Source organism: Halteromyces radiatus (genome assembly GCF_025201355.1).
Source record: "Halteromyces radiatus strain CBS 162.75 chromosome Unknown BX664scaffold_7, whole genome shotgun sequence".
Classification (NCBI taxonomy): Eukaryota; Fungi; Mucoromycota; class Mucoromycetes; order Mucorales; family Cunninghamellaceae; genus Halteromyces; species Halteromyces radiatus.
The window spans coordinates 849,375-877,071 of record NW_026251693.1 but is presented as its reverse complement, the minus strand read 5'-3'; the positions used below and the strand labels follow the sequence as shown (position 1 = coordinate 877,071).

Here is a 27,697-nt window from a genome sequence, read left to right as displayed (position 1 = left end):
ATATTCTAGAGTAGTTCTCTATGTTTAGTGACATCAAGTCGTATGGTTGGTAAGGAATATAAAAGGTTAGTAAATAGAAATAAATATTGGGAGTCAATATAGTTCTACCTCCTCGTGGTGGCTTCTGGGTAACGCTAAATGAACTATCATCATCCTTTAGTTTAGAAAATAGTAGAATAGATATATAGTGTATTTTATTTTGCTTTATTAATACTATACAAGCTCAAATAAACTCCTGTTTTCAATATACTTGTCTCTCTTATTTTTTTTTTTGTTTCTTTTTGTTTGTTAATTTATTTTATGATTGCATGTGTTGTGACACGATGATATATATATATATATATATATATTGACGTTGACATTGATGTTGATGATGATGATGATCCCGTAATGATGGTTCATGATGACTTGATGATAAATTTATGCTGCTGTCCCTGCTGGTGAGGATGATGATAAAGATAATGTGATTTTAAAAAGAAAGATCTATAATAATAATCACTATGAAGATGATTTCATGATCAAGGCCATCATGATAATGGAAAATTCACAATAAAATAAATAAATAGGAGCAACTCAATATTCATCTTTCCATCTTCAATTGAATGGATTGGTTGTTAAAACTAATAGTAATAGTACTATTGAATATGAATGACAATAATAGCTATGATCAAGGATTATTAAGTAGAAAAGAAATGATAGCATGATGATGGCTATCTAGAAATATTCATTCATATTACTATAATAATGGCTTGTTTGTTGATGTTCAAAGACAATAACGAAGTATGACTATGGATTTATTAACGAAAGAATCTCACAAAACAATATTTCCTATATTTAAAACTATTTGACTAAAACCAACTACCCAAAAAAAAAAAAAAAAAAAAGAATCACCATGACAAGAACCAAATGAAAGAGGCGGAGGGAGAGAAATGCCAACGAAGCCAGAAGAAGATCATCAAAAAGATACATGTGCACAGCATCCAGTTGCTTTTTCTTGTCCAGTCGAATCTAGCATCATACACCATATTCAAGTTGTATCTTCATGCAATTGATACTGGTCCTACTGCCTCTACCTGCTTGTTTCAAAATTGAGTCCCTTCTACCATATATCCAATTAATCCAATTTTTCGTCCATTCATATATAAGCAAACAAAACAGGATAACATTAGAGATGAAGAAGAAAGCGTAGATTTACACAACCTAGATCCGAATGAAAAAAAAAAAAAGAATGAAGAAAGAAAACTGAGAGAAGGACAATAGTAGGTTATTAATAAAAAAAAAAAAATAAATTAATTAGTATCATCAGTCCATTCATCAATACTTTTTCTTGTTGATATTACCTTATATTTGAAATCTGTCATAAAACCTTTTCCAAATTCAAGAACATATATAAAAGCAATTTGGTTTATACTTTTTTTTTTATTTATTTTTTATAGTCAATATACCAAATCAGAATTTTTCTAAATGTAAAACCATGTCTGCTATTGCTGATAATTGTCCAAAATTTGAGGATTCCCTTTGACTGACATCTAATATAGTGATAAAAACGGAATAGGTTAATCAATCTTTCATCCAAACCTTCATTTCACATCATTTATTTACCTGGCTTCCTTGTTGTGAATATCTTGGTATTTGTATCATATGACCAACCCTTTGTTAATAATGCTATTTTGTTTCAATACAAAAGTATGAGCTATTCTATCCTTATATTTCCAAATTCATCCACATGAATGTATTGTTTCTTTTCTGTTTACCTTGTGTAATGTCAGCTTCCTGCATACCAAAGTAATCGATCACATCATCCATCGTGAGAGTGCTATAAGCCTTGGAAAGTAGTGTGGCCATTCGTTCCCGTATTGATTCTAATCAAATGAAAAATCCATTCACATATAAGTATATGCTATTCCCTTTTTATTTTCTTTCTATCTACGTATATTCTTACCTAGTATATCTGAAATCATAGGTTGAATTTGTATTGACCAACGAGAGGTATCATTCAATAAGATATATGCGTCCTTGTAATTCCGTTTCCATAATGCTACACAGACTTGCCACATTTGATCTGTTTCGGTACTAATGGCACATCCTTGTAGTTTTGCTTTCCCCAACATTCTTTTCCTCAGAAATCTTGCAGAGTTCCTAAAAAATAAAATAAAAATAAAATAAACCATGTCAGTTTTATTACGTATCATAAACGCGCATATGCTCAGTATTCTGGTGTCATGTAAAACTTTTTTTTTTTCTTCTTACAAGTCATCGGCAATAATATAGGAACCAAGATAGGCAGGATATAGATCATATAAGGAAAAGGAAGGATCCGTCAAAGTTCCATACTAAAAAATAATAAAAGATAATAGTATTTTGAATATATATATAGCAAACAAATAAAAAAAAAAAGATGAATAAATTTAGATAAAACAATGGTCCGTAAAATGATATTTCATTACCTTCAATTCATATTCTTCGCATGCACTTAATAGTTCTGAATAGTTTTTGGTGGTAATATATGTTTCAATCATGATATATAAAAATAAACTTAAAAAAAAAGAAAAGAAAGAGAGAAAGAAGAGATAAAAAAAAAAAAAAAAACGGAGCAGTTTATACAGAAAAATGCCCGGTCCTTGAATTTTCGATAAAAAGTTACAAGAGGGAATAAAGACTCAATGAAAGTTATATATACATAATATTTCCGTATTCATCTATTCTTTTACTCTTACGTTTATTCCTTTTCTTTTTTTCTTTTCTTCTTCTTCTTCTTCTTTAATTTCTATTTCAATCATCCATTTTCATATATTCCCTTTCCAATCATTATATATATTAAAAAAAAAAAAGAGAGAAAAAGAGGATGGTACACCAACGCAGTTTCTTCTTGATGACAGTATGTTTAGCTTTCTGTCAGATATTTCTTAGAGTCGATGCAAGTTCCAGTAGTGAAAAAAAGAAAGAACAAATGGGTGATACGCTTGATCCAATGAATAGTAATCCTGATAGTGATATTGGGGCCATTCGTATGGGATCGACCAACTTGCTTGTACCTGACTCTGCATCAGAACATCCTATGGTTCTATCGCATGAAGAATCCATGCCTCTATGTAATCCAGATATCACACTCTCACCAATCAATCCAATGGAGGTACTCAATGGGTATGATGCCATTGTGATTGCCAATCATATCAAACAACCTCGTAAACTATTGATGGATCGAGTCAATCATCTCCTGGTCATGTCGGGTGATAATGCCATCTACTCTTTACGCATGGATAAATGTGGGAATGTCAATACGGAATTGATTCTGGATACCACAATCAAGGGTCAACTCCCAGGCAGTGATGATGATGAAGATGGACCGGTAGAAAAGTTAGCACATGGTATGGCACTCGATACAAAATACATTTACGTCGCCACTCTCAATAATGTCTATCAATTCCCCTATTCGGATGGTCAACATTCGCCATTGACAAATGGTCGGGTGGTGGTGTCTAACATTGCCACTGACCCTGATGCTCCTAGAGAGGCCATGCCTGATATCTCCATTGATCCCTTTGGTGTCGCCTTTATTCCTCGTTCATCCGTGGGCATCCATATGGCCTCAGGTGCGTTGGACAAAATGAATCAAAACGATGCCATCATCAAGAAGTTTAATTTCCGATCCATCCCTGTCACTGGTTATGATTATCAAAGAGATGGGGTCGTCCATGCCTTTGGTACTAATTCCCGGGGATCTATGGCATTTGATGCCCAGGCTCGTTTATGGGGTGCTGATCATCCATTTGATTCTATTCATAGAGCTGACTTGGGTGGTGGTAAGCTTAAAAAAAAAAAAAAAAAAAAAAAAAAGAGAGAGAGCATCATCACATATTGTCCATCATACCAAACTGATATTATTCAACCTGACTCCTTTTTTTTTTTTTTTTTTTTAAAAAAAAAAAATAGATATATCATCAAGTGGTCCAGCTGAAGAAATCAATCTTTATGAAGCATCAGGAGTGAATTATGGCTTCCCACAATGTTTTACCGAATTTGATTTGAAAGAACATACAAGCAAATTTGCAGGATTGGGTGCACAATGGGTAACACTACCTTTTTTTTTTTTTTTTTTATCTCATTCCATCTTTTGCTTTTTTTTTTTTTTTAAAAAAAAAATAGGCACATCCCGAGTTTATGAATGGATCGATCAATATGGATACGTATTGTCAACAAGGAGAAAACAATCATGGACCAGCGATCCCACTAGCACCAGGATCCAAAACAGCAGGATTATTTTTTTATATGGGCACAGGCTGTTCTGTGGGTACACAAGACACCAAAGGTACATCGGTGGGACTCCCTTGTAATTGGACAGATACTCCTATTGTGGCATATCATGGTGAGCCAGCACAACCCAATGGGCATAGCGTGGTTCATCTCTCGTTTGATGATCTGGGTCATAAACCACGTTGGGACAAACCGGCCGAGATCATCCTTCAACAAGTTGATCCTTGTACATCCGCGCCTTGTTTTTCCCCTGTCGGTTTGGCCATCGATGAATTCGGGCGACTCTTGATCAGTAGCGAAGAATCCAATGAAATCTTTATGGTACGCCGCATCTTCAATGCTCAGTCAGCCAAACTCCTTACCGATATCGCTAACGCTAGAGAGGAAGCGAAGGAAGCTGAAGAAGAACAAAAAGAGGAAGCTAATACACCTGATGATCAAGAGGATGAAGAGGATGAACAAGAAAAAAAAGAAAAAAGAAAAAGTCTAAAGAGTTTAAAGAAACTGGCCAAAAAGAAGATGGATGAATACGAGGAATAAGAATATATCATCCAAGTTGGTAACATTATATAGTTTAGTTTCTTGATTAAAACCATAATAATAATAAACATCATCTCTTTTCTTTTGGTTCCAAAATCATGATGACAAAGAATATATTTTCAATGTTTTATTCAAAAAAAAAAAAAAAAAAAAGGATGCACATAAAAGCATTCATCAATATTCTAACTAAAGATATATCATCACACAGCACGATATCCCAGTCGACGACGATTGTAGATCTTATAGGTAAAGAAGCCAATAACACCAACAATAAGAGAAACAATAAGGATAATGATGATCAGCACCACAACAGACCAAACAAAAGGTAATCCAAACACACCACGTCTGATAGGAACTAACACCGTGTTGATTTCAAGAACACCACCTTGACCAGTTGTAGCTCTACCAAGACCTGTCACTTGAGCCATCATCGATTCCTTGTCCTTGACCACAACAATCAAATCATCATCATCATCACCACCTTTGTGCGTGTCACCCCCTTCTTTCTTGATGATCACTTTATCCTTGTCTGATAAATGAGTTTGATAATCCGCTTGCCATGCCGTAGAATCTTGATGCCATGTCGTTGAGAGTAGATGGAATCGTGCAATTCGGTTCAGTTGATCAGGATTATTGTAAAGATTGTCAAGATCCACATGAGCAAATGCCTTGTCAGTAGGGGCTAGTACAACACAGTCACTTCGATTCAATACATCCGTCATGTTCGCTCGTTCCAATACCTTGACCATAGTCGTAGCACCAATACCTACAAGCAGATCATAATTGTTGATTTTCACCTGACTGGGAATCTGGACTTCATTCAATTTGTGAACAACACCATTGGACATGAGAATATTTTTGTTTCCATCGCCACCATTACTGCCTTTTCCATCAACTACAATCATGCCTGCCTCAGCATCTGATCCATCTGGTCGTCCTACTACTACATGTTGCTGATCCTTAGTGGCACGTATACGAAGAATAGATTTCGATAATGTGGGGACTTCATACACATGATGAAGCATATCATCATAATAAAGTAATTTTTGAGCAGCATGGAATCTTAATATAGTTTGTAAATGTTGTTTTCCAGTTGGATGAACAAGATATTTGGCCAATAATCCTAGTCGCTTGAATGCATCATTAGTAGGAACAAATAAGGTAATCCCTTTAGCATGTCGTATTTCATCCGCTAATTCAGAGACATATAATGTTGCAATAAAGGTTGATAAATCCAGATCTACCACCAATCTTGATAGCACATCACCTGGTATCTTCAAAGGATCCGTCACTTTGTAAATAGTGTTGCCTTGAATACCTGTTTGAATGAAAACAATATTATGATTGGTCCATATATTGAATGATTTCTTTTTTTTTTTTTTTTTTTTTTTTTTTTTTTTACCAATATCAGTAATGACCCGGGCATTATCAAAACGAATCGATTTCCCAAGTTTGGCTGAGAATATTTCTTCGTTTTCAACAAACACAGGGATCCGTTGTAAAGCTCCATCCATAGGTTCAGAAGCATATTGTGATTTCAACATCATTCCATCATGAAGTAGATCTTTTGTCCAAGAGCCATTCGAAAGATGATAACTGAGCCAATCATGCTTGCTGTGGTTTGGAATTGCATTTTCATCAATAGCGTCATTCTCTGGTGCCAAAAAAGTATAATTATAGTAAGAAGCATCCAAGTACTGACTGAGACCAAACCGATCCAATAGCGATACATATTTAGTAGTGTTGAGACCATAGAGATATTTTCTAGTATCAAATACAAGGCTGTTGGGAACAAGACTACCTTCTAATTCGTGTAGTACCCCTAATATATATATAAAGAAATAAGTTATTAATGGAGTCCCTCCTTTTTTTTTCATATGTACATTTGATACTTATTTGTTTGTATTCTTTTTTTTTTTTTTCCTTTCTTCTTACCATTGGCTGCCAAGATATCTTTCTTTACAACAGCTATACCATTGACTTTAATGCCTCCATCTTCAGATACTTCAACTGTAATGATTTCACCGTTTGCCGTTTTATCTATATTCGTCCCACAAAAAAAAAGTATCAGATGCTGTTTTATGTATTGAAGTGTATATTTAATATATACTTACAATTTGTTGTTGTTCTTGGCAAATCTATACTATATAACGGTCCACCATTGTCATGTTCATAATTGACTATCACCATGTAGTTGAGATATCGTTGAAGATCCCTTTTCCCATATCCAGATAACAAATAAGTGTTTTCAATAGTATTGAATTTCCCAAAGACATCGACCTTTGTAGCAAACACAGTATACGGTTTTTCTCGACCAATCATTTTTTCCACATCCACTAATTTCATAGCATTATAATGCGCTTGATATTGTTCCTCTAGTAATTTATCTGTTATGAATAATAACAAAAAAAGATAAAGAATAATTGTCAAAACGACATATCACAATACACACTAGTTATTGTCTTTTTTTTTTTTTTTTTTTTTTTTTTTTTTTTTTTTTTTTACCTAGCATAAGAGGAGGAGATAAAACTTGATCAAGGACTTGAATATATGTTTCGTTATTGACCTGGATATCTTGTGTTGTGATTTGAACTTGATTAACATACACTTTCCCATGATCTTTTCCCAAAAGGTCTTCCGTTGTGACTTTGATACGCTGTCCATGGTCCTTCTTGCTAGGTCCCAATACATCGGGTCGCACATAGAGTGAAGTTAGTAGTTGGTCATTATAAAAGTCTTGGCTGGTCATTCCTTTGGTAATAAAGTGGTATAATAGAATGTCCTTATCAATATCTTGACCTTGGTACTGTTCAAACGCTTTATCGTCCGGTGCAAAAAGAGTTGTTGAAGTAAGATCATTCACAAATGGTAATAATTGTGTTCGGTTCAAATGATCTAGAAGAATTTGAAACCGTTTCTCTCGTATAAGTATATCAATGATGGTTGTTTTGTTGCTATTGTCGTCACCAAAAGAGTTGGCAATGGATGCAACTGTATGCTGTGATAATAAAACGAGTAATGTCAGATATAAGATGAGGTACAATGGTAGAGATCTTTGAACGGAAATCATTTATTGTCGTTGTTCGCAAAAAAAAAAAAAAGGAAAAAAGAAAAAAAGAAAGAGAGAAAGAAAGAGAGAAAGAAAAGAAAAAGAAAAAGAAAAAAAGAAAAGGTAAAAAAATTGGGACTAACTCAAAAAAGATTTTATGCTGCTGGAGTTGAAAAGCAGCGATAAAGAGTTCCCTTGTGGTTTCGTAAAGAAAGATACTCTAATCAATATATACATAAAGTAAAAAATCACTCTTCCTGATGATCTGTATAGAAGAATTTGCTCTTTGTTGACATTACCATTATAAAGTCATCTCCTTTCTGCATTGTCTTGATTTAATCTCCGTTTTTTTTTTTTTTTTTTTTTTTTTTTTTTTTTTTTTTTTTTTTTTTACTCGTTCCTTCATAGGAAGTCTCACCTCAATCTCAAAACTTTGCGTGGATGACAATTTCAAAAATTCAGTGTTTTTTTTTCTTTACATGCAAAATGCTTCCAGTTCATCCTGCATTCAAGCAGGAGAGCAAATGTTATCTTTTCATTTCTCTCTCTCTCTCTCACAAAAATAATCATCATGGTACCAAATTTGGATTGAACATAGATGAAATCATTCTCTTTCCCTTGCATGAATAACAGTGTATGCTTTACCTCCCAATTTATAGAGTAAATTAAAAAAATGAAATGTCAATATTGTCATCCCTCATCCAATAATGATCATCCAATAAAATGACTACCATTGGATTCCTCTCAAAAAATTAGTTTAATATCATCTAATATCATTTTATTGCTTACCATGCTACCTAATAATGTAAATAAATACCAAAAGATTTCATCGATTTTTCGAAAAATCGCCTGATGACCCCTCGACGATTCATATTTACAGCCAAAATTTGGCTGAGGAGTTTCAAATTTTTGGCTGTAAAATCGAAAATTTTCAAAAAAAAAAAAAAAAAAAAAAGTGGATCCACAGCTCTAATCACTCCTCAAATCCCATTTTTAAGCTTAAATCTATCATCATACCATACAAGCATCATTAATAAAAGATGTATATATTATCTATGATTACTTCTTTTGTTAGTGGATCTAAAAAGCACCTTGTCGCTAATAGGTAGAAAATCGCAGAAAAAGGTTATCTGATCTCTACTCTCACTCTCAAAAGAAATCCTCAAATCCCCATTTTGATGTTTAAACCTCCAATCATACTATAAAACCGCTATTATTAAAATATGAGTATATCATCTATGACTATCTTTTTTTTTTATTAATGTATCAGATCACACTTACACTAAGCATATCGTGCTAAATTATAAAAATTTGAAAAAAGAAAGGGAAAAAAAAAGGGGTATTTCCTTCTGAGTCCAAGCTAACTTCTATGACAGTTGCATAATTTTAAATTTAGTTCATCATAACAACAAGTTAAAAAGAATATATAAAAAGAGTCACAGCTAGAACTGAAGTTTGTAAGATGATGAGGATGATAGATAGCTAATGACGACCCTTTGAAAAAAAAAAGTCGAATACAATAACAGAAACCGACAAAAACTAGATCAATAAATCATTATCTTCACTCTCTTGCCATAATCGTGATATAGATCCAATAAGTTACAATAAAGTACAAATATATTTCTACTTTATTTCATAAATAATCAAAAAAAAAAAAAATATAATCCAAAACTATACACTGCTAAAGAAATAGAGGGGGAAAATCATCATTATTTGAATCGCTTGAAACTCAAATAAGACAAATGTTGATTCGATTGTTGCATTCGGAAATCCACAGCAGAGGCACTTCGAGCAGGAGGTTCAATATTGGTTTCAAATGGAGAAGCTTTGATTTCAGTTGATTTGCGTCCAGTAGGTTCTTCTACAGTTGTATCATCCCCACTCACGAACTTGTTGAATTTGCCTTCAATGGAGCCCCAAAATGAATCTAATGTATTCTTCTTGAAGGATGGTTTCAACCAAGACGTCATATCTCTTCTATAGTAGTAAATAAATATAAAAATAAAATAAGTATTCACATAACCCTTTTATTTATTTGTTTATTTATTATCTTTCTCTCTTTTTCTTTTCCTTTTACCCTATGCTTCTATTTCCATGGTATTCGTTACAAAGATCGGTCAGTTCTTTCACCTTTGCCACTAGATGTTGATGTAAATAAGGACTTTCTTTGGTATAATCTTTGATACATTGATTGATAGCCGAACAATATCTACTAGCTTCTTTCACAAGTCCAATGTCCACCAGCCACCATGCATGCATCAGTTTGTAGCCTTGTAAGTGCGGAAGACATTTACTGTTGCCAATACCTGGTCGAAGAGAAATTGCAAATTCCGCAAGCTCTGTCAATAAATAACTATCCACATCCATCAACGCTTTTTGTTCATCCATTGTTCCAAGAAGTGTATATCGTACATAAGGTGTATCCGACCCAGATAGAAGTGATGATTGTGGTGATAAAAGATAACTAAATCATATCCCAAACACAAAAAAAAAAAAAAAATTCTATTTAAGTACTTGTTATTTTTTGCACACTTCTTTTTTTTTTTTTTTGTTTACCAAATATGAGCAGCATTTAACCATCCATGATTTTTCATAATATCACCGAGCGCAGTAATAGCTTCAAAATCCTTTGTTGTTCGATTGGCGAGAATCAATCCAAGTGTTTCTTGCCATTTGTCTAATTGACCTATTTGAAGAGGACTATGTACCTTTGCCATTGTTCCATCACCAGTTTGATCCAAATTCTTGCCCATGTTGTGAGTTGGTTGCTTGTCTATGACAAAGAATTCGGACACTAGCCAATTGTAAAATAGATATCAACATCAATAAGTAACTTTTTTTTTTTTTTTTTTTTTTTTTTTTGCAATTTTATACTTACTTGATGATGCTCCCATGCCTGAAAATAGTGCATAAAGTACCCGAAGTCCTTGACGATTGCCTTCCATATGATGATGAATTCGTTCTTGTTTGGAGTTTGCTGTCACTGCCAATTCACGTTGTGAAAATCCACGAACCACTGCTTGCCATAGTTCTCTATCCACACAGCTACTGATGATGAGCGCATGAGACCATAAATCTTGTTGCATAGCATAAGCAACAGCACCTCGTCGATCCCCTCGAGCTAAGTAATCTTGTAATTTATCCAAAGTAATTTCTGATAAATCTTGTCCTTGCTGATCCTCTTGATTTTGTATAATATTACCATAGGCTGGCACACTAAAGTTGTTCATATCTGCTGTTGTTAACTTTGTTTGAGGCTGTAACAAATCCAAAAGTGCTTTATTCGATTCATCACTATAAGAAATTAAAATATATTTGAGAATCACATATAAATCAATTAATATTGTTCTGCCTCTCTCTTTTTTTTTTTTTTTTTTTCTCTCTCTCTCGTTTTTCCTATATGATTACCTGTCACCAATAGATCCATCATGTTCAATCATAAATTTCACCAGTTTCCATAACAATAATCGTGTCCCAACATCTAATGTGGAGTTAGTCATTGTAGATGATGTTTCAAGCTCTGTAATCCGGTTGTTCATGTATGTAATAACTTGTTTCTTCTTGTTCTTCACCGAATAATCAGGGTCTGATAGTACGGGTCCAATAAATGATTGTAAACATGCCATCTGTGTAGAGGTACCATCTAATATTTCCGATATGTTTTTTATTTGAATTGTACTTGATGTTTTCTTGGCCGACATTCCGATATCATAACCACCACCATATTGCTGATGTATCGTTTGTGGAAACATGACGCAGAGTTTTCCACCAAAGCCAAACCGAACCAGAGGTCGTCTCTTGTATCGTTGTAGAGGATCTTGGTCCACAGGGGGTTGTGTTGTTGCTGTTGGGAATGCTGATACTGCTGATGTCATTGTATAAGGATCAGTTGCATATGATTGTTGATTTCTAATAGATGTTGTTGTTGCAACGTTGTTGCTATTGTAATAAGATGATGGATTGTAACTAGAGGTTGCCGCAGTAGAGGTGGGGTATAGTTGCTGAGTAGTTGAAGGTGCTGAGTAAATGTTTGCTTCTGCTGATTGTGCAGGACGAGCTTCATATTGTTGTGATTCATTATACATTGGAGTTGCGGAAGGGATAGTGTATTGTTGTGAATGCGTGGAATGTTGCTGTTGTGGTTGTTGCTTTGGTGGGTCATAGATTGATGGAACAGTTGTTTCTGGATGGATGTTTTCTTGAATTCCAGGGGAATATGAACGTTGATAAGAAGATGGGTCATACATTGTAGATGTTGATGCTGCTGATACTACGGCTGGTGGTGATGTTGGTACTGTTGGAATTGCAGGTGTTTGTGCCCGAGATCCATTGGTAATAAAAGGTGTCCCACACTCTTCACAGAATTTGGACGTTGCTTTATTCACTGATTGACAGGAAGGATTGAGACAAATGATTGTTGATTCCACAGGAAGTTGAGGAGTAGCTGTACGAGATCCAGTGAGATTGTAGAAATCCGGAGTAGAAGTTGAACCTGCTGATTGATTCTTTTGTTTGTCACCTAATATCAAGTCATCCAAATCATTACCCAATTCATCAATAGTGCGGTCAGCTGTGTGTTGATTCTCGGTAACAAATGAAGATACATTTTCCGGTTGACTGTCCATATCCACCTGATCCCATTGCTGACCTGCTGGTGTTGTTGTTACTGATGTTGATTGAGTGTCAATTGCTTGCGTGGTTGCTGCTGATTTTGTGGCATTATCTGATAATAATGAAGGATTGTATCCATCATCGGCAGTGATTCCATTTCCAAATACATTGACATCGTCCGACTGAGATAATATCAAACCTGATTTTTGTAAGGTAGATTCTTCTTCGTGTTGCGGTGCCACCTTGGTAATGATTTGTTTCTGTTCTAAAGAAGGAGATGGAGCTTCCGGTATACTTGCAAGATGAGCTTCTGATTTCTGAGTACTAGCTGACATAACCTGTTGATTATTTGTTGTTTGCATGCCTTGTTGATCTATCATCGTTTGATCATAGGGTTGATACAGTTGTTGTTGTGAGATATCGTTATCAACGTAATGTACATTAGTCCCATCACGTACATCCGTGTTTCCGCTATCAGATGTGACAGTTGTAGAATTTTGTCCCAAGCCCAACGCGCCAGAGGAAGTGTTATCATATTGCTGTTGTGGATCGTAATTATTTTGATACGCGTATTGAGTATAATCATATTCCTGGCCAGTGTTTGGATCATAGTAGTGATATTGTCCTTGTTCATCATAATAATAATGTACCATCGGATCAAATTGTACCCATTGCCCTTGTTGATAACCTTGTTGCTGCTGTTGATATTGTTCAGAATATTGTTGTGATCCATCATGTACCGTGTTGCCTGTCGAATATTGCTGGTATTGTTGGTTTGTTAAAGGTTGGTTATAATCCAAAGATTGGGAAGAAAAATTCGTAGAACCATAATGCTGTTGTTGTTGATAATATCCATTTTGCTGAACAGTATGTTGTTGTTGAGTATTTGTAGAAAATGCTGTTGTGGTTGTTGTTACTGAATGCACAGATGACTTTGTTTGGTCAGATTGTTGATAAGTGGATGATGGATAATCTTGATGAGGTTGAGAGAAGAATGATGAAGTATTTGTATTAGTAAAAAGAGAGCTAACATCATTGGTAGTATTGGTTTTATTATTGTCAGACTGTAGAGATTGGCTCGTGTTCACATTGGTAAAGTTGAACGGGTCGTTTTTCTGATCGGATGTAGTATCAAATGGAATTGGTTGGTCGTGAGCCAGATTGGAAGAAGACGTCATGATGACAATAATGGTATCACTTCTATAAGAGATAAACGTAATTAAAAAAAAAAAAGAAAAGTTAAAAAAAAAGAGGTTTTTTTTCTATTTTGATCTATCTAGGGCTTTTAAGAGAGTTTCTTTTTTATACATATATATATATTACATAGAGACTAGAACAAAGAGACAAAGAAAAAAAAAAAAAAAAAAAAAAAAAAAAAAGAAAGACCAATTGCGCTGCTCTCGATTTTCTTACAAAAAAAAAAAAAAAAAAAAAAAAAGAAAAAAGTACGGATCTCCCAATTCAAACGCCGTATGATAGTACTGTATATATATTGAGGATGATACTGGTATTGAATAAAACAGGTATTATATGATAGATGATAGAAGATATATAATAAATAGAAGGTTGTGTGATGATGATTAGATAATTTTGGTTTATTTAACTTTAGTATGTTTCCATATATATAAATGTCCAAGTGTTATAAATAACACATAGTACCTAGGTTGTACCATGAAACTACAGGGAAAATAGATTCTCCTTCCAGCATTATAAATCCTTGAGCACTAAGAAGTTTTTGTTCATTCACACATAGTAAGCTTTTATTTATCAGTACAGTTTTTCCAGAAAGATATAAATTTGTTTTTCTTTTTTTTTTTTTTCTTTTTCCTCTTTTTCTTTTCTTTTCTTTTCTTTCTTTAGTTGTTTATATATTTATTTTACACAAAATGGTTTTAGCCAAGGTCACTCCTTCTCCAATCTACCAAGCACTTTTTGAAACTTTACAAAAGTCTGATTTCGATGTTACTTCACCTGATTACCAAAAAACTCGCGCAACCGCCGATAGTCTACCTCTTCCTGATGGTGTCGTTATTCAAAAGGCCGTTGTGGAAGAAAAAGTTATTCCAGTTGATAATCACAATATTACTTTGACTCTAGTCCGTCCTGTTGGTACAGAAAATGAAGTATTACCTGCCATTATTTACTTGTAAGCATATATTAAATAGAAAAAGGAAAAAAAAAAGAAACCTTTGAAGATTAATTAATTTATCATGTTTTCTATAGTCATGGTGGTGGATGGCTCTGGGGAAGCTTCAAAACACATGAAAAATTGGTTAAAGACGTAAGATAATGGAATGATGATTAGGAATAGCAAGGATTTTCTTTCATAATTTTGATTATTATTATTATTATATATAGATAGCTGTGAATGCTCATGTTGCTGTTGTGTTTGTTGATTACAGTCTTAGTCCTGAAGTCAGATTTCCTGTGGCAGTAGAAGAATGTTATTCTTCCATTCTTTGGGTGCATGAAAATGCTGAAATGATTAAGGTGGACCCTTCCAATTTGGTTGTGAGTGGCGATTCCGCTGGTGGTAATTTATCTGCTGCGACTTCCAGTAAGTGATCAGTTTAAAAAAAAATATATATATATGCCTGTCATTTTTAACAAACCATACTTTTTTTTTAGTCATGTTGAAAGAACGTGGTCATGGTAATGTGGTAGCGGGTCAAATTCTTATATATCCCGGTGTTGCTCAACATCGACAACACTATGAATCATACAACTTATTCGGAAATGGTGATTATATTTTATCTCAAAAGGAAATGGTATTCTTCCTCAATGCTTATTATGGAAATGAAAAGCCTCCAAAAGATGTACGATCTGCTCCTCTTTTGGCTACGTTGGATGAATTAAAAGGTGTACCTCGGGCATTGATTTTGACAGCTGAATGTGACGTCCTTAGGGATGAAGGAGAAGAATATGCTCGTAGATTAACTGAAGCTGGTGTGGATACATGTTGTACGCGAATGATTGGTGCTGTTCATGGTTATGCTAGTTTCCCTGCGGACACTCCTCAATATCGACAAACTTTGAATATGATTTCTGCCTTTATGAACAAACGTCTTTATTAGCTGTCTTCGGTTTACTAGTTATATTTTGTAGTTTTATAAAATGTATATTTAGTTATCTCTTTTATGAATGTGACATGAAATAAACAATTTATTCCCTGGTATATTATGATATTACTCTTTTTTTTTTTTTTTTTTTTTTTTTTTTTGTGATCATGCGTGTATGTGTGTGTAAGAGAGAGAAGGTGACATATGACAAAGATCAACGTTTCTGACAGATAAATGATAATTTCACTAAGATCAACTATACAGGTAAAACTAGTAGATGCTTTTCTCATCGATATGACGGATCTGATGAATTTATCAAGCTAATAGTTTGTACGTACAACAAAAAAAAAAAAAAGATTAGAATAAAAAGAATTTGGCTAATAGTACATATATATATCGTAGTGGGAATTTCATGCTTTATGTTGTTTGAAATGTTACACACGACAATAATAGAACAACTGTAACTATTTTTTTAAAATACGATTTTAACCATAAAAGGGAGATACTTATTATGAGCAATTGAGTGTAATAGTTAAAATAGACAAAATGATAATGAATAAGTAATTATTAGAACAAAAGATATATATATATATATACTGCCGATAAGATATCTATTAACATCAATGAAAAGCAAAAAGGAAAGCCGGATATTCAACCTTAAACAGTATTACAAGAACGAGTCGACATATGTAAAAGTAAGAGGTGTAACCTTTTTTACATGGAAGGAACTCCGATATATCAAATAAAAGTAGATCATCCAATTAAATGAATGAATTCTATTTCTCTATAATTGAAAGAAAAAAAAACTATTTTTTTTTTTTTTTAGTTTTTCTTTTTTCTTCTTCTCCACTTTTTTTTTTTTCCTTCCCTTCCCCACTCTTAACTTATTCCTTCTTTCTTTTCCTCTCCTTTCCTTTATACATTCTATATATATATAACCTTGATGAAATATAGTGATACTCTTTCACCAGATAACTATACGCTCGAACTCGCAGCCAATCGTGCTTTGATCGCTTTTAGTTGTCTTGCTTTTTTATTGGCGAATGGATGTGCCTTGAAATTCAAAAACTTTTTACCAAGCGCTCACTTTGTCGTTGCCTCATTCAGTTATCTTGCCTATTATGTTCTTACAGAAGTCAATTATACCATCATTAACGACGAAGGTGTTTATCTTCTTATTTTTTATATCAGTCTCATTTGTGAATATCTCGGTCGTCTTGCTGTATGGTTAGCAGCTATTGAAGTTTTTAGGTTAAATCCTCGTCAACCTCTTATATGGATCTTCCCTTACCTCATGTACCTGCTGGGTTTAGGTATGTTTGGTGTACAAGGTATTTGTTATGTTGTTCTTGGTATTGTGCAAATGGTATTGAATGCTACGACTCCTCCTATTATTGTGGATTGTATTGCCAAATCAAGATTGGTGGCTTTGTACCTCTTTTGGCCTTTTGTTGGTTCTGTTTTTTTACTCTTCTTCTTTTACAGAAAAACACTCAATCACTTTTATGGTACTTTTATCTTTTATTATCTCTGTCTTGTACCTGGTATTTTAGTCCTTACTATTGATGAAAATATTTTATCAAAAACCGATCAATCTCAAGTTCGTGTTGCCTATATCGCTGAATTTGTTTGTTATCGTCTGATCTATCTATTTGCAATTGGTTGGGGTTCCTTATTTGCAAGTCAATGGGCAAAATCAAAGGAAATAAGAGATAAGGAAGAAGTCACTGCTGATGTTGTGGATATTGATATTGATGATTTTGATGAAAAGACTGAAGAAAATACCTCTCATCGACATCTCGCTGTTTGATCTATTTGTTTTTTCACTATTACATATTATTACTAGTTTATTATTATTTTGATTAATGTATTATACATATATATATATTTTATTATCCCTTTATTTATTATTACATACAATACATTACAGTTTTAATAAAAAAAATCCTTTTTTCTTTCTCATCTTTATCTTTGATATATACTGATTAAAAAAAAAAGAAAAAGAATATGTCGCCGTAACAGCAACCGATATTCATGAATCAAGAAATAGATATAATATAAGTCATGTACAAAGTCTTTTTGTTATGTATTATCAGAGTGATTTCTATCCCTGTTCTTTTTAAGGAAGTCTACATACAAAAAAGGGAGTCTATTTGGCCTCCGAACAGACTGGGATGGAAAAAAACCTGCCAGACTATCTTTTTTTTTTTTCGTTCTTTTTCTTTACCTTATTACTTAAAAAAAAAAAAAGAGTCAATCAATCTCATTGATTAGTTCCCTTTCTGGCTTTTTTTTTGTTCTTTATTATATTTTGTAACATACTTTATTCAAAACTATCAAAGGTAAGTTGATTTAAAGAAAAGAGATATTGATTAACTTATTTATATACTTGCTTCAAACTAGTTTTGAACTTACACTCGTTATTTCCTTGGAATCCACTCCTCCTTTTATATCAAGTATTTGATTGTATATAGCTTTTACTTGGTAAATAAATACAGTTTTTTTTTTTTTAAGTTAATCTTTTTATATTAATTAACACGCTTTTCATTTATTTATATCTATTTTTTTTTTTTTTTAGTTTCTTCCTCTATAGTATTACACCAACAATGTCAGATTCACTCGATCTTTGTAAAGCATTATATGAAGCTGGTTGGCAATCGTGTTCAACTTTAGATTCAACTCTGGAAACTATTAAACAATGCACTATTCAAGAGGATGCTGTGGCTAGGACTTTGGGTATGATGGCAAGAACTCAATCAACAATGACACAAGGGACATCTTGGAATTTAGCTCATTTTGTCAAGGCCGTAAATATGAAGGTATATTTTACCTTTTTTTTTTATGTTTCAAACTTATTTATATCTTTTATTATATTAGAATGAACATTTACAATGGGACTTGGTCATCAAGTATCTAGATCATCCTGATTTTGTTATATGTGATGCTCCTGGATTAAAACTTATCTTTGATGCCTGGATTTTTGCTGAAAAGGTAATAATAAGAAAAAGAAAAAGAAAAGAGAGGGATGAAACTTTATTGAATATACTGATATACATATGTATATACTTCTATCAGGATAAGGCCTTCCCTGTATATTTATTGTTTCAGCCTTGGACAAACTCACGTGGGCAACTCAGTATTCTCTATTATATGATCTATAGTAACTCGGACCTTTTGATGACAGTCATCCAAGTATTATCACCAACAAAAAATCTATTCGCGACATTGATATTCAATCTTTACATGTCAGCGTTCGATCAGAAGCTACGCATTTGGCAACACAACCTTTGAATTATTTGGAATTAGTGAAAGCACTTATTCGTTTATATGATACTGCCGTGGCCGAAGATGTACGGATTTTGATGGATCGCTTGTCTATTCAAGCACCAGAGTTACTATTACTTGGATTAGCTCAAACTCAAGTAAGTCCTTTTTCTTTTTTTGTAATATTAATTAGATATGTCGTTTTTTATATAGCTAACGGTTTAATCACTATTTTTATGATATATATATAGCCTTTACAAAATCAATTACATCGTGATACCTTACTCAAATTGCTCAACATCTTCTTGATTGGACATGCAAATTCTACTTTGGTCATTATGCTACTTTGGAAACTTTGTCCTACTTTACTCATGGAAGGATTCTTAGCCTTATATAAGAAAGATCCATCATCTGTTTCTCGTATTTTGGATGTATCTCAAGAAGCGAAAGTATGAAACTAATAATAATGATGATAATCAATTTTTCTATTTTTTGGTAACTTAACATATTTATATCATAGATTTTAGTACATGTACTCAAGATTGAAGTACCTTATTTTGCTTTGGACCTTGCTTCATTGGCTGCTCGTCGACAACATCTGAATCTGGAAAAATGGTTAGTAGAAGGACTTTCCCAGGACAACAGTAATACACTTATGGCTAAATGTATCGACTTTCTGGAAAAGAAATACATGATGGAAGTGGCTAGACAATCTGGTGCTAATGTCGTATCAACACTTCATCTATCAGTGGAGGTTATAAGTACTTTCTTGCGCGTTTTGAAGGAAAGGTAAGTGAAAATAAAAAAAAATAGCGAGAGAAAGAAAAACATATGATATTAATCGTTTAGTTATATGTATATAGAGTCACCCAACCTATTGACAGTGCAAAAGTGGCCCAGCTTGCTCAAGCTTACTCAAAGATCTACCCTCAATTATTGGAAAACACTGCTTCTTCAACTAAACCTGCGACTAGTAGTGATGTGGATGCTGATCGAACTTACTCCTCAGAATTCGAAGATAGTGTTAGACGATATTTTGAACGACTTTATACAAAGGAAACAAGTCCTAGTCGATTTGTCTCTTTACTCAAGACCTGCCGGAACTCTTCTGATCAAAATCAACTTGATTTTTTTTCTTGTACTATACATACCTTGGTAAGTTTTTATTGATTTCATTATTTATCTTGATAAGAAGTGAGAATAGGATGATTCTTATTTTTTTTTTTTTTTGTCGATTGTATTTGTAATTTTTAGTTGGATGAAGCCAGATTCTTTGATCAATATCCTGACAATGAACTTCTTGTTACTGGGGAACTCCTTGGACTTTTAGTGGATAATCATATGGTGTCTTATGCTCAGTTACGTATTGCTCTCAAGTGTATTTTAGATGCTGCGAACCACAAGGTCGATTCGAAAATGTTCAAATTTGCTATCCAGGCTCTTCTTCAATTCCGTGGACGATATCATGAATGGCCTCAGTATGCTCTACTTCTCTCAAAAATCGAAGGTTTGAAAGGTTATCCACTTATCAGCAATAGCATCACATCAGCACTACAACAGATCGGTCAAAATGAGCAAGAACAGAGCGCGAATAAGGACAATAACACATCCAACAAACAAGATGGCACTAACAAGGTAACAACAACGAATGGACAAGACTTGGCACCTGATGTTTCAAGTTTATTGGGAAAATCATCTTCAACTGGAACAACTCAAGGCTTACCGTCCAACAAGGTACAAGAACGCGTGTCTTTTCTGATCAACAACCTTTCTCTTGGTAATATGGATACCAAATATCCAGAATTATTGAAACTTTTGAATGCGTCTACTTGGCCTTGGTTTAGTCACTATCTTGTAGTCCGTCGTGCCAGTATCGAACCCAACAATCACGACTTGTATATATCTTTACTCAACCAACTTGATTTGCCTCAGCTCAATGATATTATTATTGAAGAAACATATTCCAACATTAGGGTATTACTTCAATCGGAAGGAATTGTATCATCATCAGCGGATCGAAAATTATTGAAGAATCTGGGAATTTGGCTAGGAAAACTCACTATTGCAAAAAACAAACCAATTCGTCATAAAGATTTATCATTCAAGGTATATATAAAATAGAAAAAAAAAGATGTATTAGTATGCAATGAAATTCATTCTCTATTTGTGATATCAAATATAGGACCTATTATTGGATGCTTATGATAAAGATCGATTGATCGTGGCGATTCCATTATGTTGTCAAGTTTTACGTCAAGCAAGCGCCAGCAAAGTCTTCAAACCACCCAATCCATGGATTATGAGCATCTTGAAATTGTTGGCTGAACTTTATTGGACTGACAAATTACGTTTGAACCTCAAATTTGAAATTGAAATCCTCTTTGACAATTTAGAACTGGATTTGAATGGTAACTGAAAAAAAAAGGGAATAGAAGTGGAAAGGGAGAGTGAATTCAGCTATGGAAGAAGTCTTATTTACCTCTCTTGATAATTATTCAATAGAAATTGAATCAACCTCTTTATTGGAAAAACGAACACAAATTCTTCACGAACAACAAGAACAACAACAACAACAACAACAACAACAACAACAACAGCAACAACAACAGCAGCAGCAGCAGCAACTACTACAGCAACAACAGCAACAACAACAACAACAACAACAACAACAACAACAACAACAACAACAACAACAACAACAACAACAACAACAGCAACAGCAACAACAACAACAACAGCAACAGATATTACAACAGCAGCAACAACAACAGATATTACAGCAACAACAACAGCAACAGTTACAACACCCACTTGGATTACAATTACCAAATGGACTCCCTCCCGTACTTCCTGTCGACGTCTCACCACCAATCACGAGTCAAACTCAACGCTCCCCTAGGATCAATAACAGTCAATCAGATGAAAGACCAGAAGTAGATGTTTTACCTCTTCTGAACAGGCTACAATTCAACCCAGCTATATCACAGTTCATTGCTCAACAACCACTCATCAAAGTCACCATCTTTCGCGCCATCTCGGAAGCATTTGCTGCCGTAGTGCCTCCTGCCATTGTGACTTCATCCAACATCGCTGCTATATCCACAAAGGAACTGATTTTGAAGGATTTTGCTACCGAACCTGATGAAATGAAACTCAAAAGAGCTGCTTACTCAATGATACAACCTCTTGCTGGAAATCTTGCCGTCGCTACCTGCAAGGAACCATTATATAATGCCATGATTGGTACGATGCGCGATCACCTTTCTCAGGCTGGATTACCGGAGGTAAAAAAAAAAAAAAAAAAAAAAAAAGAGGGAAATTGGTTTTAATATTATTTGTTTACGGTATGTATAGTCATTGTCTGATGAAATTGCAGCTACTGTGGTATCTGATAACTTTCAACTTACTTGTCTCTTTGTGGAACAATTGGCTCACCTACGTGCAATTGGCGACATTGATCGGGCGCTGTCTATGTCTTATGCGAACAGAGCTTCTCATTTAGAAGAGGTTTGTGTTATATACTGAAATAGATTAGAACGATCTTATCACAGAATCTCACTTTTTATTCTTATTATTCTTTTATAGCGACGTGGCGATACTTATTTTGACCCCTTCAGTCGTAAAAGTACAACACGATACTATTTACCTGAACCTTTACAAACGCATGGTCCTGTTACTCCTGAACAGGTAATATTGGAATGGAAAGGAAAAAAAAAAAAGAAACAAATACTTATTTCCTATTGATTTTTTTTTTTATTTATAGATGTTTCTCTATGAATCATTCAATCGTCCTGCATACAACTCTACTCAACAACCAATAGCAGCTCCACCTGGTAAAATCTCAAAAAAAAAAAAAAAAAGATGAAGAGCTATGGTAATTATTAATGATTATTTCTATTAGTACAACAAGGACCAATATTGAATTCACCTCAGGTTTCATCTGTTCCTGTGAATGACAAAGCAGCTGCTGCCAACACTTTATCTGTAAAATTGGAACAAATGCTTCTTGAAATGGATCGAATGATTAGACAAATCAACGCAACCTCCATCTCCTCTCTCCCACCCAACCACGATCTCTTTCTGTTGATACGCCAAATCCCATTGATGATATCGCAGAGTTCAGCACCATTACCATCTGTGATGAACTTTGTAGAAAAAGTGGTTTATATGTTATATGAAAGTGCTAGTACATTTGGTCGTGAAATTTATGTTTTCTTTTTGCAAACCTTACTTGATATCTCTCAAGAAGTAACTCATGAAACTTTGGCATGGTTTTTATATGCGGATGATCAAGTAAGTCAAAAACAAATAGAAATATACTATATACTGATCATTCTTTTTTTTTATTATTCATTAGAGAAAATTTAATTCAGAGGTTTTAGCTACTCTGGTGCAGCACGATGTTATTCCAGCAGAAGAATATGATACCCATTTGGCTAAAATGATACAAAACAAGGTGAAAGGCGCCGTTGAATTTGCCATGGACTTTATACAAAAGTGTTATTTGACTGGTCGACCTGTAACAGTCTTGGAAGACCACGTTCTTACTATAAGAGCACTCGGTCAATGTAATACGGAAGAAGCTTCAACAAGGTAAAAATGGAAATATATCTATTGTAACTGATATCTAAGTTAAATCTTTTTACTATTATTATTATTATTTCTAGTATTACTACTTTTATGGACAATTTGAAACAAAACTTCAAGTCATTGTACGGTGAAACGAATAAAAATGAGAAATATTTGGAAATACGCTTATTATTGGCAGAATGGATTCGACTCGATCAACATCCGATGGTTACTGACGATATTTGTCGTTCTTTGGTGAAAAAGGTAAGATAGTAAAGTCTTTAATTTTTTTTTTTTAAGTGAAAGCCTCATGATTGAGCTTTTCTTTGGTTATGTAATAGGTTGCTCTGATCACTCAAGATTCTGAAAGTTTATGTTTTTTTGTTCGGGTATGCACAGAAGTATGTGTGGATCATTATATGTCTCAGCAATCACCGAATACAGCACATCAAAGACGAGCAGTTGGTATTATTGATGCATACGCGAAATTGGTCTCATGCATGGCAACATCAGATTCTGGCGAAAATAACAACAACAGCAACAAGTTCAAGGTATTTGGGAAAGCCCTTTCGGTCATTGTTCTGGTTCTTGCTCATCATCATGAGAGACTTGGTGGCGACTTTAATCAAAAGCCCTTTTTACGACTCTTGACATCTTTGTATGCTGAAATGCATAAATATATGGATCATAATCTACTTATCGCCTTTAGGTAAGATTAATGTGCGAGAAAAAAAAAAAAGGAAATGGATTTATTTTGGATACTCAAATCAAAGCACTTTCTTCTTCTCTTTTTATAGTGATACTTTACTTACCCTTCAGCCAAGTGATTTTCCTGGATTTGCTTTTGCCTGGTTACAATTAGTTTCCCATCGAAGTTATCTTCCTCAGCTATTAGCAACGGACGAGAACAAAGGATGGACGATTTGCCGACGTTTGATACTTGGACTCCTAGGATTCTTGGGACCACTTTTGGAACAACAAAACCTGGATAGAGCTACGAAAACCTTCTATCGAGGCACATTACGTGTGTTTGTGGTGTTACTTCATGATTTTCCTGAGTTCCTATGTTACTATTATACTGTCTTGTCGCAAGCCATTCCACCATCTAGTATCCAAATGCGAAACTTGGTATTAAGTGCATTTCCACGAACGATGCATCTCCCTGATCCCTTTACTCCCAATTTGCAACTGGACGATTTGCCTGAATCCAAGGTTCATCCATCTCTGGACAACAGCTATTTGGATGTCATATCTGAATCTGACATTGTATCGGCCTTCGACAATTTTATAGATCATTATGGTGACGACTTTGATTGCAACGCAAACAACAATAAGAATAATCAGGCATTGAAGGTACTCTTGGACAAAGTGACGGTTGAGATGAAGGAATTATTGAAGAAAGGACAACTCTATGGAAGTCAAGCTCTTGGAGCATTTGTGTTATACGTTGGTGACAAAGTTTCTGATGCTACGGCATTTGTTGATGGCAATTTGGCTTTGGTACTATACAAGCATCTGTTAGCAAATTTGGATAATGAAGGTAATCATAAAGAAGAGAAAAAAAAATAGGATAACATCAAGGGTGACAATGATGATACGATATTCTTTTCTTTTTTTTTTTTTTTGTTTTGACATCCTGAAATATATATATATATTTGTTTCGATAGGTCGATACTTATTACTTGGATCATTGGCGGATCATCTGCGATATCCCAACAGCCATACATACTTCTTTAGCCAGGTGCTCATACATTTGTTTGAAAAGGAAAAGGAAAAGATCAAAGAACAAATCATCCGAGTTTTGTTAGAAAGGTTGATTGTTAACAGGCCACATCCTTGGGGTTTATTATCACTCTTTATTGATTTGATGAAAAGTGATGATTTCTGGAAACATGACTTTATCCAATGCTCTCCTGAAATCGAACAATTGTTTAGTAACGTGTCAAGGTAAAGAAATACTGAAAATATAGAAAATAAAAAAAAAAGAAATAAAAAAAAACTTAATTACATTTATTATTATATAGATCGATCAATCACGCAACATGAAAACCAACAAAAATATTAGTCTAGTGTCCTTTTAGTTTAGTCATCCATGATACATTGAATAAAAAAATATATGACTCAAAAATAAAAATCCGGAAGGAGGATAAGCCAGCTGGGATTCAAATAGATGAAAGAGGACAAACAACTAAAAAAACAAGGCATCCTTTCTTTCGATAATAACATCCTTTGTTGAACAAACTACTCCAATTACCATGAATCGTATTATGAATATTAGTCGTATGGCATCTACTCGATTATTATTTGCGAGTACAAGTAAAGCCCAACTACTGAAACCAAAGTTGACCGTACATGCTTCTGTGATTCAACCTTTACTGCAGCAAAAAGGATTCCATTCTCACAACACGATCATGTATGCAGCACATCAATCAGACCACTGGCAACCTCCAAGCCATCCTCTTATGGAGCAATTGGCTCGTCATCCTCATATTATGGAACAATTGTTGGAATTTACAGCATTTATTCAAACCAAGGGTATTGATCCAAGTGGTAAACAACTCAACTATATGCAAGTGATGAAAGTCATGCAAGATCCAGAGGTAAAAGCATCATTATATATATATAGAAGCTCACTTTTTTTTTTTTTGTATGAATATATAGGTCAAGGCAAAAGTACAACAATTAGCACGCGATATGCAATCAGCAGGTATTCAATTGGATATGGCTACTATTGCAGAACTTCAAAAATCATTGGGTCAACCTCCTACAACAATCCAACAAGAACATGATGATTCAAAGGATCAAGATAACAAGACAGATGGAAAGCAAGGTGATGGTGTTATCAACAAAGTCAAGGGTTTCTTCAAGAAATAGATTATTATTATCTTTTTGTAGACTTTTATGGTTTGATTTATTCATTGTTTATAGTTAGATATCTTTTTATTCATTCATCTTTTATGGTTTTTTGTTGGAATACAATGGAACCATTTACATTTCTCCTTTACTTGCTTTAACAGCAATAAAAAATAATTGATTTGTATTCTTTCTCTTTCTTTTTTTTTTGTTCTTCCCTTTTATTTATTTATTTTCTATCTTTTTTTTTTTTTTTTTTTTTTTTTTGTTAATCAATTTGTAACTTCTTTGTTGGATGTGGAAAGCACCAAAATCAAGGTAAATTATAGTAATAAAACTAATTACTGATGATCTCACTACAATATTACTGCTATTAGATACTGGAAAACAAAACAATTCATCACCAAATGTTATACCAAGATAGATCAGAATATTTATGATATCAACGAAAATCAAGTCGAAACTCTGATCCAATCCATCACCCATAGTGAACCAAATCAAGTCAAATGTATTATCCATTACTTATGTAAAAAAGCGACAAGATATATCAAACAAGAAAATAAAAGGTAAAAAAAAAAAAAAAAAAAAAAAAAAAAAAAAAAAAAAAAAAAAAACACATAAGACTATATTTTAACCAATTCTGGTTTTTTAGTCACAACTAAGCGAATGAAAACCTCTCCTTCTCAAACAAAACCTATCAGATAGTTTTATAGCTTCCCTTGGCGGCATGAAAAACAACATTATTTTATTTTTGAGTTTGGATATTTTTAATAAAAAAACCCTTGCTGAAAAAAGATATTTACTTTTTATTTGTTTTACTCTTCGTTTGTTTTTCTTAAGCATCCTTCAGCCATTATGGACTCAACACAACAAAATATGTACGGACATCATCCACCCACCTCATCACCACCACAAGCCGACTTTACAGCAGAGCCTCCAAAAGATACAAAAGGTAAGGAAGAAAAAAAAAAAGGATACAGATACTTTTTTTTTGGATCATTCATTTTTTTTTTTTTTTTTTATGTTGATGATAGCACCTTGGCAAGCACCAATTTCACCCAAAGGAGAAAGTACATGGGATCATTCACAAGCTTCACGAGAACATCCAGAATGGTATACAACCGCCCATGGCACCACGGATCGATGGGAACAACATCCTCCTCTTGAAGAACCTACTTCCACTGAACAACAACAAAAAAGAAATCATCACCGAAGACAAACTCAGGATCATCCGAGGAGGTTTATGGAATATGGTCATACTGTTCAACATCCTCCTTCTCGACGCTCCATTCATCGTGATCTCAATAATATATAGTGTTATTATTTTTTTTTTTTTTTGTACATCATCAATAAAAAAAAAACATCAATTTGATCATGACAAACTTTTATTATTTTGCAGGAGATTTGATACATACGTAGATAGATGGATGAAAGAAGGTAGACATAGAAATATCGTATTTGACTCGGTGCTTTCTTGACGATATTGATAAATATGATC

The 27,697-nt window shown here is 33.9% G+C and overlaps 9 protein-coding genes across 9 annotated transcripts; 6 read left to right on the top strand and 3 right to left on the bottom strand.

Moving 5' to 3' along the window:
• Positions 1-1,220: 1,220 nt before the first annotated feature.
• BX664DRAFT_388132 (COP9 signalosome) lies at positions 1,221-2,572 on the bottom strand. The gene is made up of 7 exons (XM_051549442.1): positions 2,448-2,572; positions 2,251-2,333; positions 1,943-2,139; positions 1,755-1,862; positions 1,603-1,665; positions 1,341-1,529; positions 1,221-1,242 (listed from the first exon to the last, which is right to left on the bottom strand). Exons 1-6 carry the CDS (start codon positions 2,517-2,519, stop codon positions 1,450-1,452), a joined length of 603 nt encoding a protein of 200 aa, XP_051397672.1. The 5' UTR covers positions 2,520-2,572; the 3' UTR covers positions 1,221-1,242; positions 1,341-1,449.
• A 382-nt stretch (positions 2,573-2,954) lies between these two features.
• On the top strand, positions 2,955-4,813 carry BX664DRAFT_301585 (uncharacterized protein). The gene is made up of 4 exons (XM_051542390.1): positions 2,955-3,326; positions 3,363-3,800; positions 3,934-4,070; positions 4,147-4,813. The coding sequence occupies exons 1-4, from the start codon at positions 2,972-2,974 to the stop codon at positions 4,792-4,794; spliced, it is 1,578 nt and encodes a 525-aa protein (XP_051397671.1). The 5' UTR covers positions 2,955-2,971; the 3' UTR covers positions 4,795-4,813.
• A 134-nt stretch (positions 4,814-4,947) lies between these two features.
• BX664DRAFT_339606 (FAS1 domain-containing protein) lies at positions 4,948-7,893 on the bottom strand. The gene is made up of 5 exons (XM_051546668.1): positions 7,300-7,893; positions 6,909-7,181; positions 6,730-6,834; positions 6,197-6,616; positions 4,948-6,112 (listed from the first exon to the last, which is right to left on the bottom strand). Exons 1-5 carry the CDS (start codon positions 7,862-7,864, stop codon positions 4,995-4,997), a joined length of 2,481 nt encoding a protein of 826 aa, XP_051397670.1. The 5' UTR covers positions 7,865-7,893; the 3' UTR covers positions 4,948-4,994.
• A 2,023-nt stretch (positions 7,894-9,916) lies between these two features.
• On the bottom strand, positions 9,917-13,131 carry BX664DRAFT_267952 (Sec23-binding domain of Sec16-domain-containing protein; the record flags this gene model as incomplete). Its single annotated transcript, XM_051540972.1, has 7 exons — positions 9,917-10,307; positions 10,400-10,551; positions 10,678-11,137; positions 11,252-11,687; positions 12,066-12,348; positions 12,448-12,460; positions 12,968-13,131. Coding segments are annotated over 7 exons (1,899 nt in total), but the record flags the coding sequence as incomplete, so codon positions are not given.
• Positions 13,132-14,169: 1,038 nt separating this feature from the next.
• BX664DRAFT_187622 (alpha/beta hydrolase fold-domain-containing protein) lies at positions 14,170-15,535 on the top strand. Its single transcript, XM_051540050.1, has 5 exons — positions 14,170-14,206; positions 14,315-14,600; positions 14,678-14,735; positions 14,813-15,011; positions 15,083-15,535. The coding sequence occupies exons 2-5, from the start codon at positions 14,341-14,343 to the stop codon at positions 15,526-15,528; spliced, it is 963 nt and encodes a 320-aa protein (XP_051397668.1). The 5' UTR covers positions 14,170-14,206; positions 14,315-14,340; the 3' UTR covers positions 15,529-15,535.
• Positions 15,536-16,363: 828 nt separating this feature from the next.
• On the top strand, positions 16,364-17,477 carry BX664DRAFT_339601 (uncharacterized protein). Its single transcript, XM_051546667.1, has one exon. It carries the CDS (start codon positions 16,457-16,459, stop codon positions 17,321-17,323), a length of 867 nt encoding a protein of 288 aa, XP_051397667.1. The 5' UTR covers positions 16,364-16,456; the 3' UTR covers positions 17,324-17,477.
• Positions 17,478-18,119: 642 nt separating this feature from the next.
• On the top strand, positions 18,120-25,392 carry BX664DRAFT_352268 (CCR4-Not complex component, Not1-domain-containing protein; the record flags this gene model as incomplete). The annotated part of the gene is made up of 20 exons (XM_051547674.1): positions 18,120-18,320; positions 18,391-18,504; positions 18,589-18,614; positions 18,698-18,935; positions 19,029-19,226; positions 19,298-19,566; positions 19,641-19,932; positions 20,032-20,883; positions 20,960-21,185; positions 21,280-22,061; positions 22,132-22,284; positions 22,363-22,464; positions 22,541-22,610; positions 22,679-23,070; positions 23,135-23,370; positions 23,445-23,610; positions 23,688-24,055; positions 24,144-24,886; positions 25,014-25,293; positions 25,371-25,392. 20 exons carry the CDS (start codon positions 18,120-18,122, stop codon positions 25,390-25,392), a joined length of 5,730 nt encoding a protein of 1,909 aa, XP_051397666.1.
• A 236-nt stretch (positions 25,393-25,628) lies between these two features.
• Positions 25,629-26,220, top strand: BX664DRAFT_268084 (uncharacterized protein; the record flags this gene model as incomplete). Its single annotated transcript, XM_051540975.1, has 2 exons — positions 25,629-25,946; positions 26,008-26,220. The coding sequence occupies 2 exons, from the start codon at positions 25,629-25,631 to the stop codon at positions 26,218-26,220; spliced, it is 531 nt and encodes a 176-aa protein (XP_051397665.1).
• An 803-nt stretch (positions 26,221-27,023) lies between these two features.
• On the top strand, positions 27,024-27,514 carry BX664DRAFT_361285 (uncharacterized protein; the record flags this gene model as incomplete). Its single annotated transcript, XM_051548235.1, has 2 exons — positions 27,024-27,151; positions 27,234-27,514. Exons 1-2 carry the CDS (start codon positions 27,055-27,057, stop codon positions 27,512-27,514), a joined length of 378 nt encoding a protein of 125 aa, XP_051397664.1. The 5' UTR covers positions 27,024-27,054.
• Positions 27,515-27,697: the final 183 nt, after the last annotated feature.

Bases quoted from the DNA above. Each gene is read 5' to 3' on its own strand.
- BX664DRAFT_187622 (XM_051540050.1), top strand. From the start codon at position 14,341: ATGGTTTTAGCCAAGGTCACTCCTTCTCCAATCTACCAAGCACTTTTT. The intron at 14,601-14,677 runs GTAAGCATATAT...TGTTTTCTATAG, and splicing joins TTACCTGCCATTATTTACTT to TCATGGTGGTGGATGGCTCT. The intron at 15,012-15,082 runs GTAAGTGATCAG...CTTTTTTTTTAG, and splicing joins TTTATCTGCTGCGACTTCCA to TCATGTTGAAAGAACGTGGT.
- BX664DRAFT_339601 (XM_051546667.1), top strand. From the start codon at position 16,457: ATGAAATATAGTGATACTCTTTCACCAGATAACTATACGCTCGAACTC.
- BX664DRAFT_388132 (XM_051549442.1), bottom strand. From the start codon at position 2,519: ATGATTGAAACATATATTACCACCAAAAACTATTCAGAACTATTAAGT. The intron at 1,666-1,754 runs GTAAACAGAAAA...GAAACAAAATAG, and splicing joins GGAAGCTGACATTACACAAG to CATTATTAACAAAGGGTTGG. The intron at 1,530-1,602 runs GTAAATAAATGA...TCACTATATTAG, and splicing joins ATTCACAACAAGGAAGCCAG to ATGTCAGTCAAAGGGAATCC.
- BX664DRAFT_301585 (XM_051542390.1), top strand. From the start codon at position 2,972: ATGAATAGTAATCCTGATAGTGATATTGGGGCCATTCGTATGGGATCG. The intron at 3,801-3,933 runs GTGGTAAGCTTA...AAAAAAAAATAG, and splicing joins TCATAGAGCTGACTTGGGTG to ATATATCATCAAGTGGTCCA. The intron at 4,071-4,146 runs GTAACACTACCT...AAAAAAAAATAG, and splicing joins CAGGATTGGGTGCACAATGG to GCACATCCCGAGTTTATGAA.
- BX664DRAFT_339606 (XM_051546668.1), bottom strand. From the start codon at position 7,864: ATGATTTCCGTTCAAAGATCTCTACCATTGTACCTCATCTTATATCTG. The intron at 6,835-6,908 runs GTAAGTATATAT...GGACGAATATAG, and splicing joins GCCAAGAACAACAACAAATT to ATAAAACGGCAAACGGTGAA. The intron at 6,617-6,729 runs GTAAGAAGAAAG...TATATATATTAG, and splicing joins AGATATCTTGGCAGCCAATG to GGGTACTACACGAATTAGAA.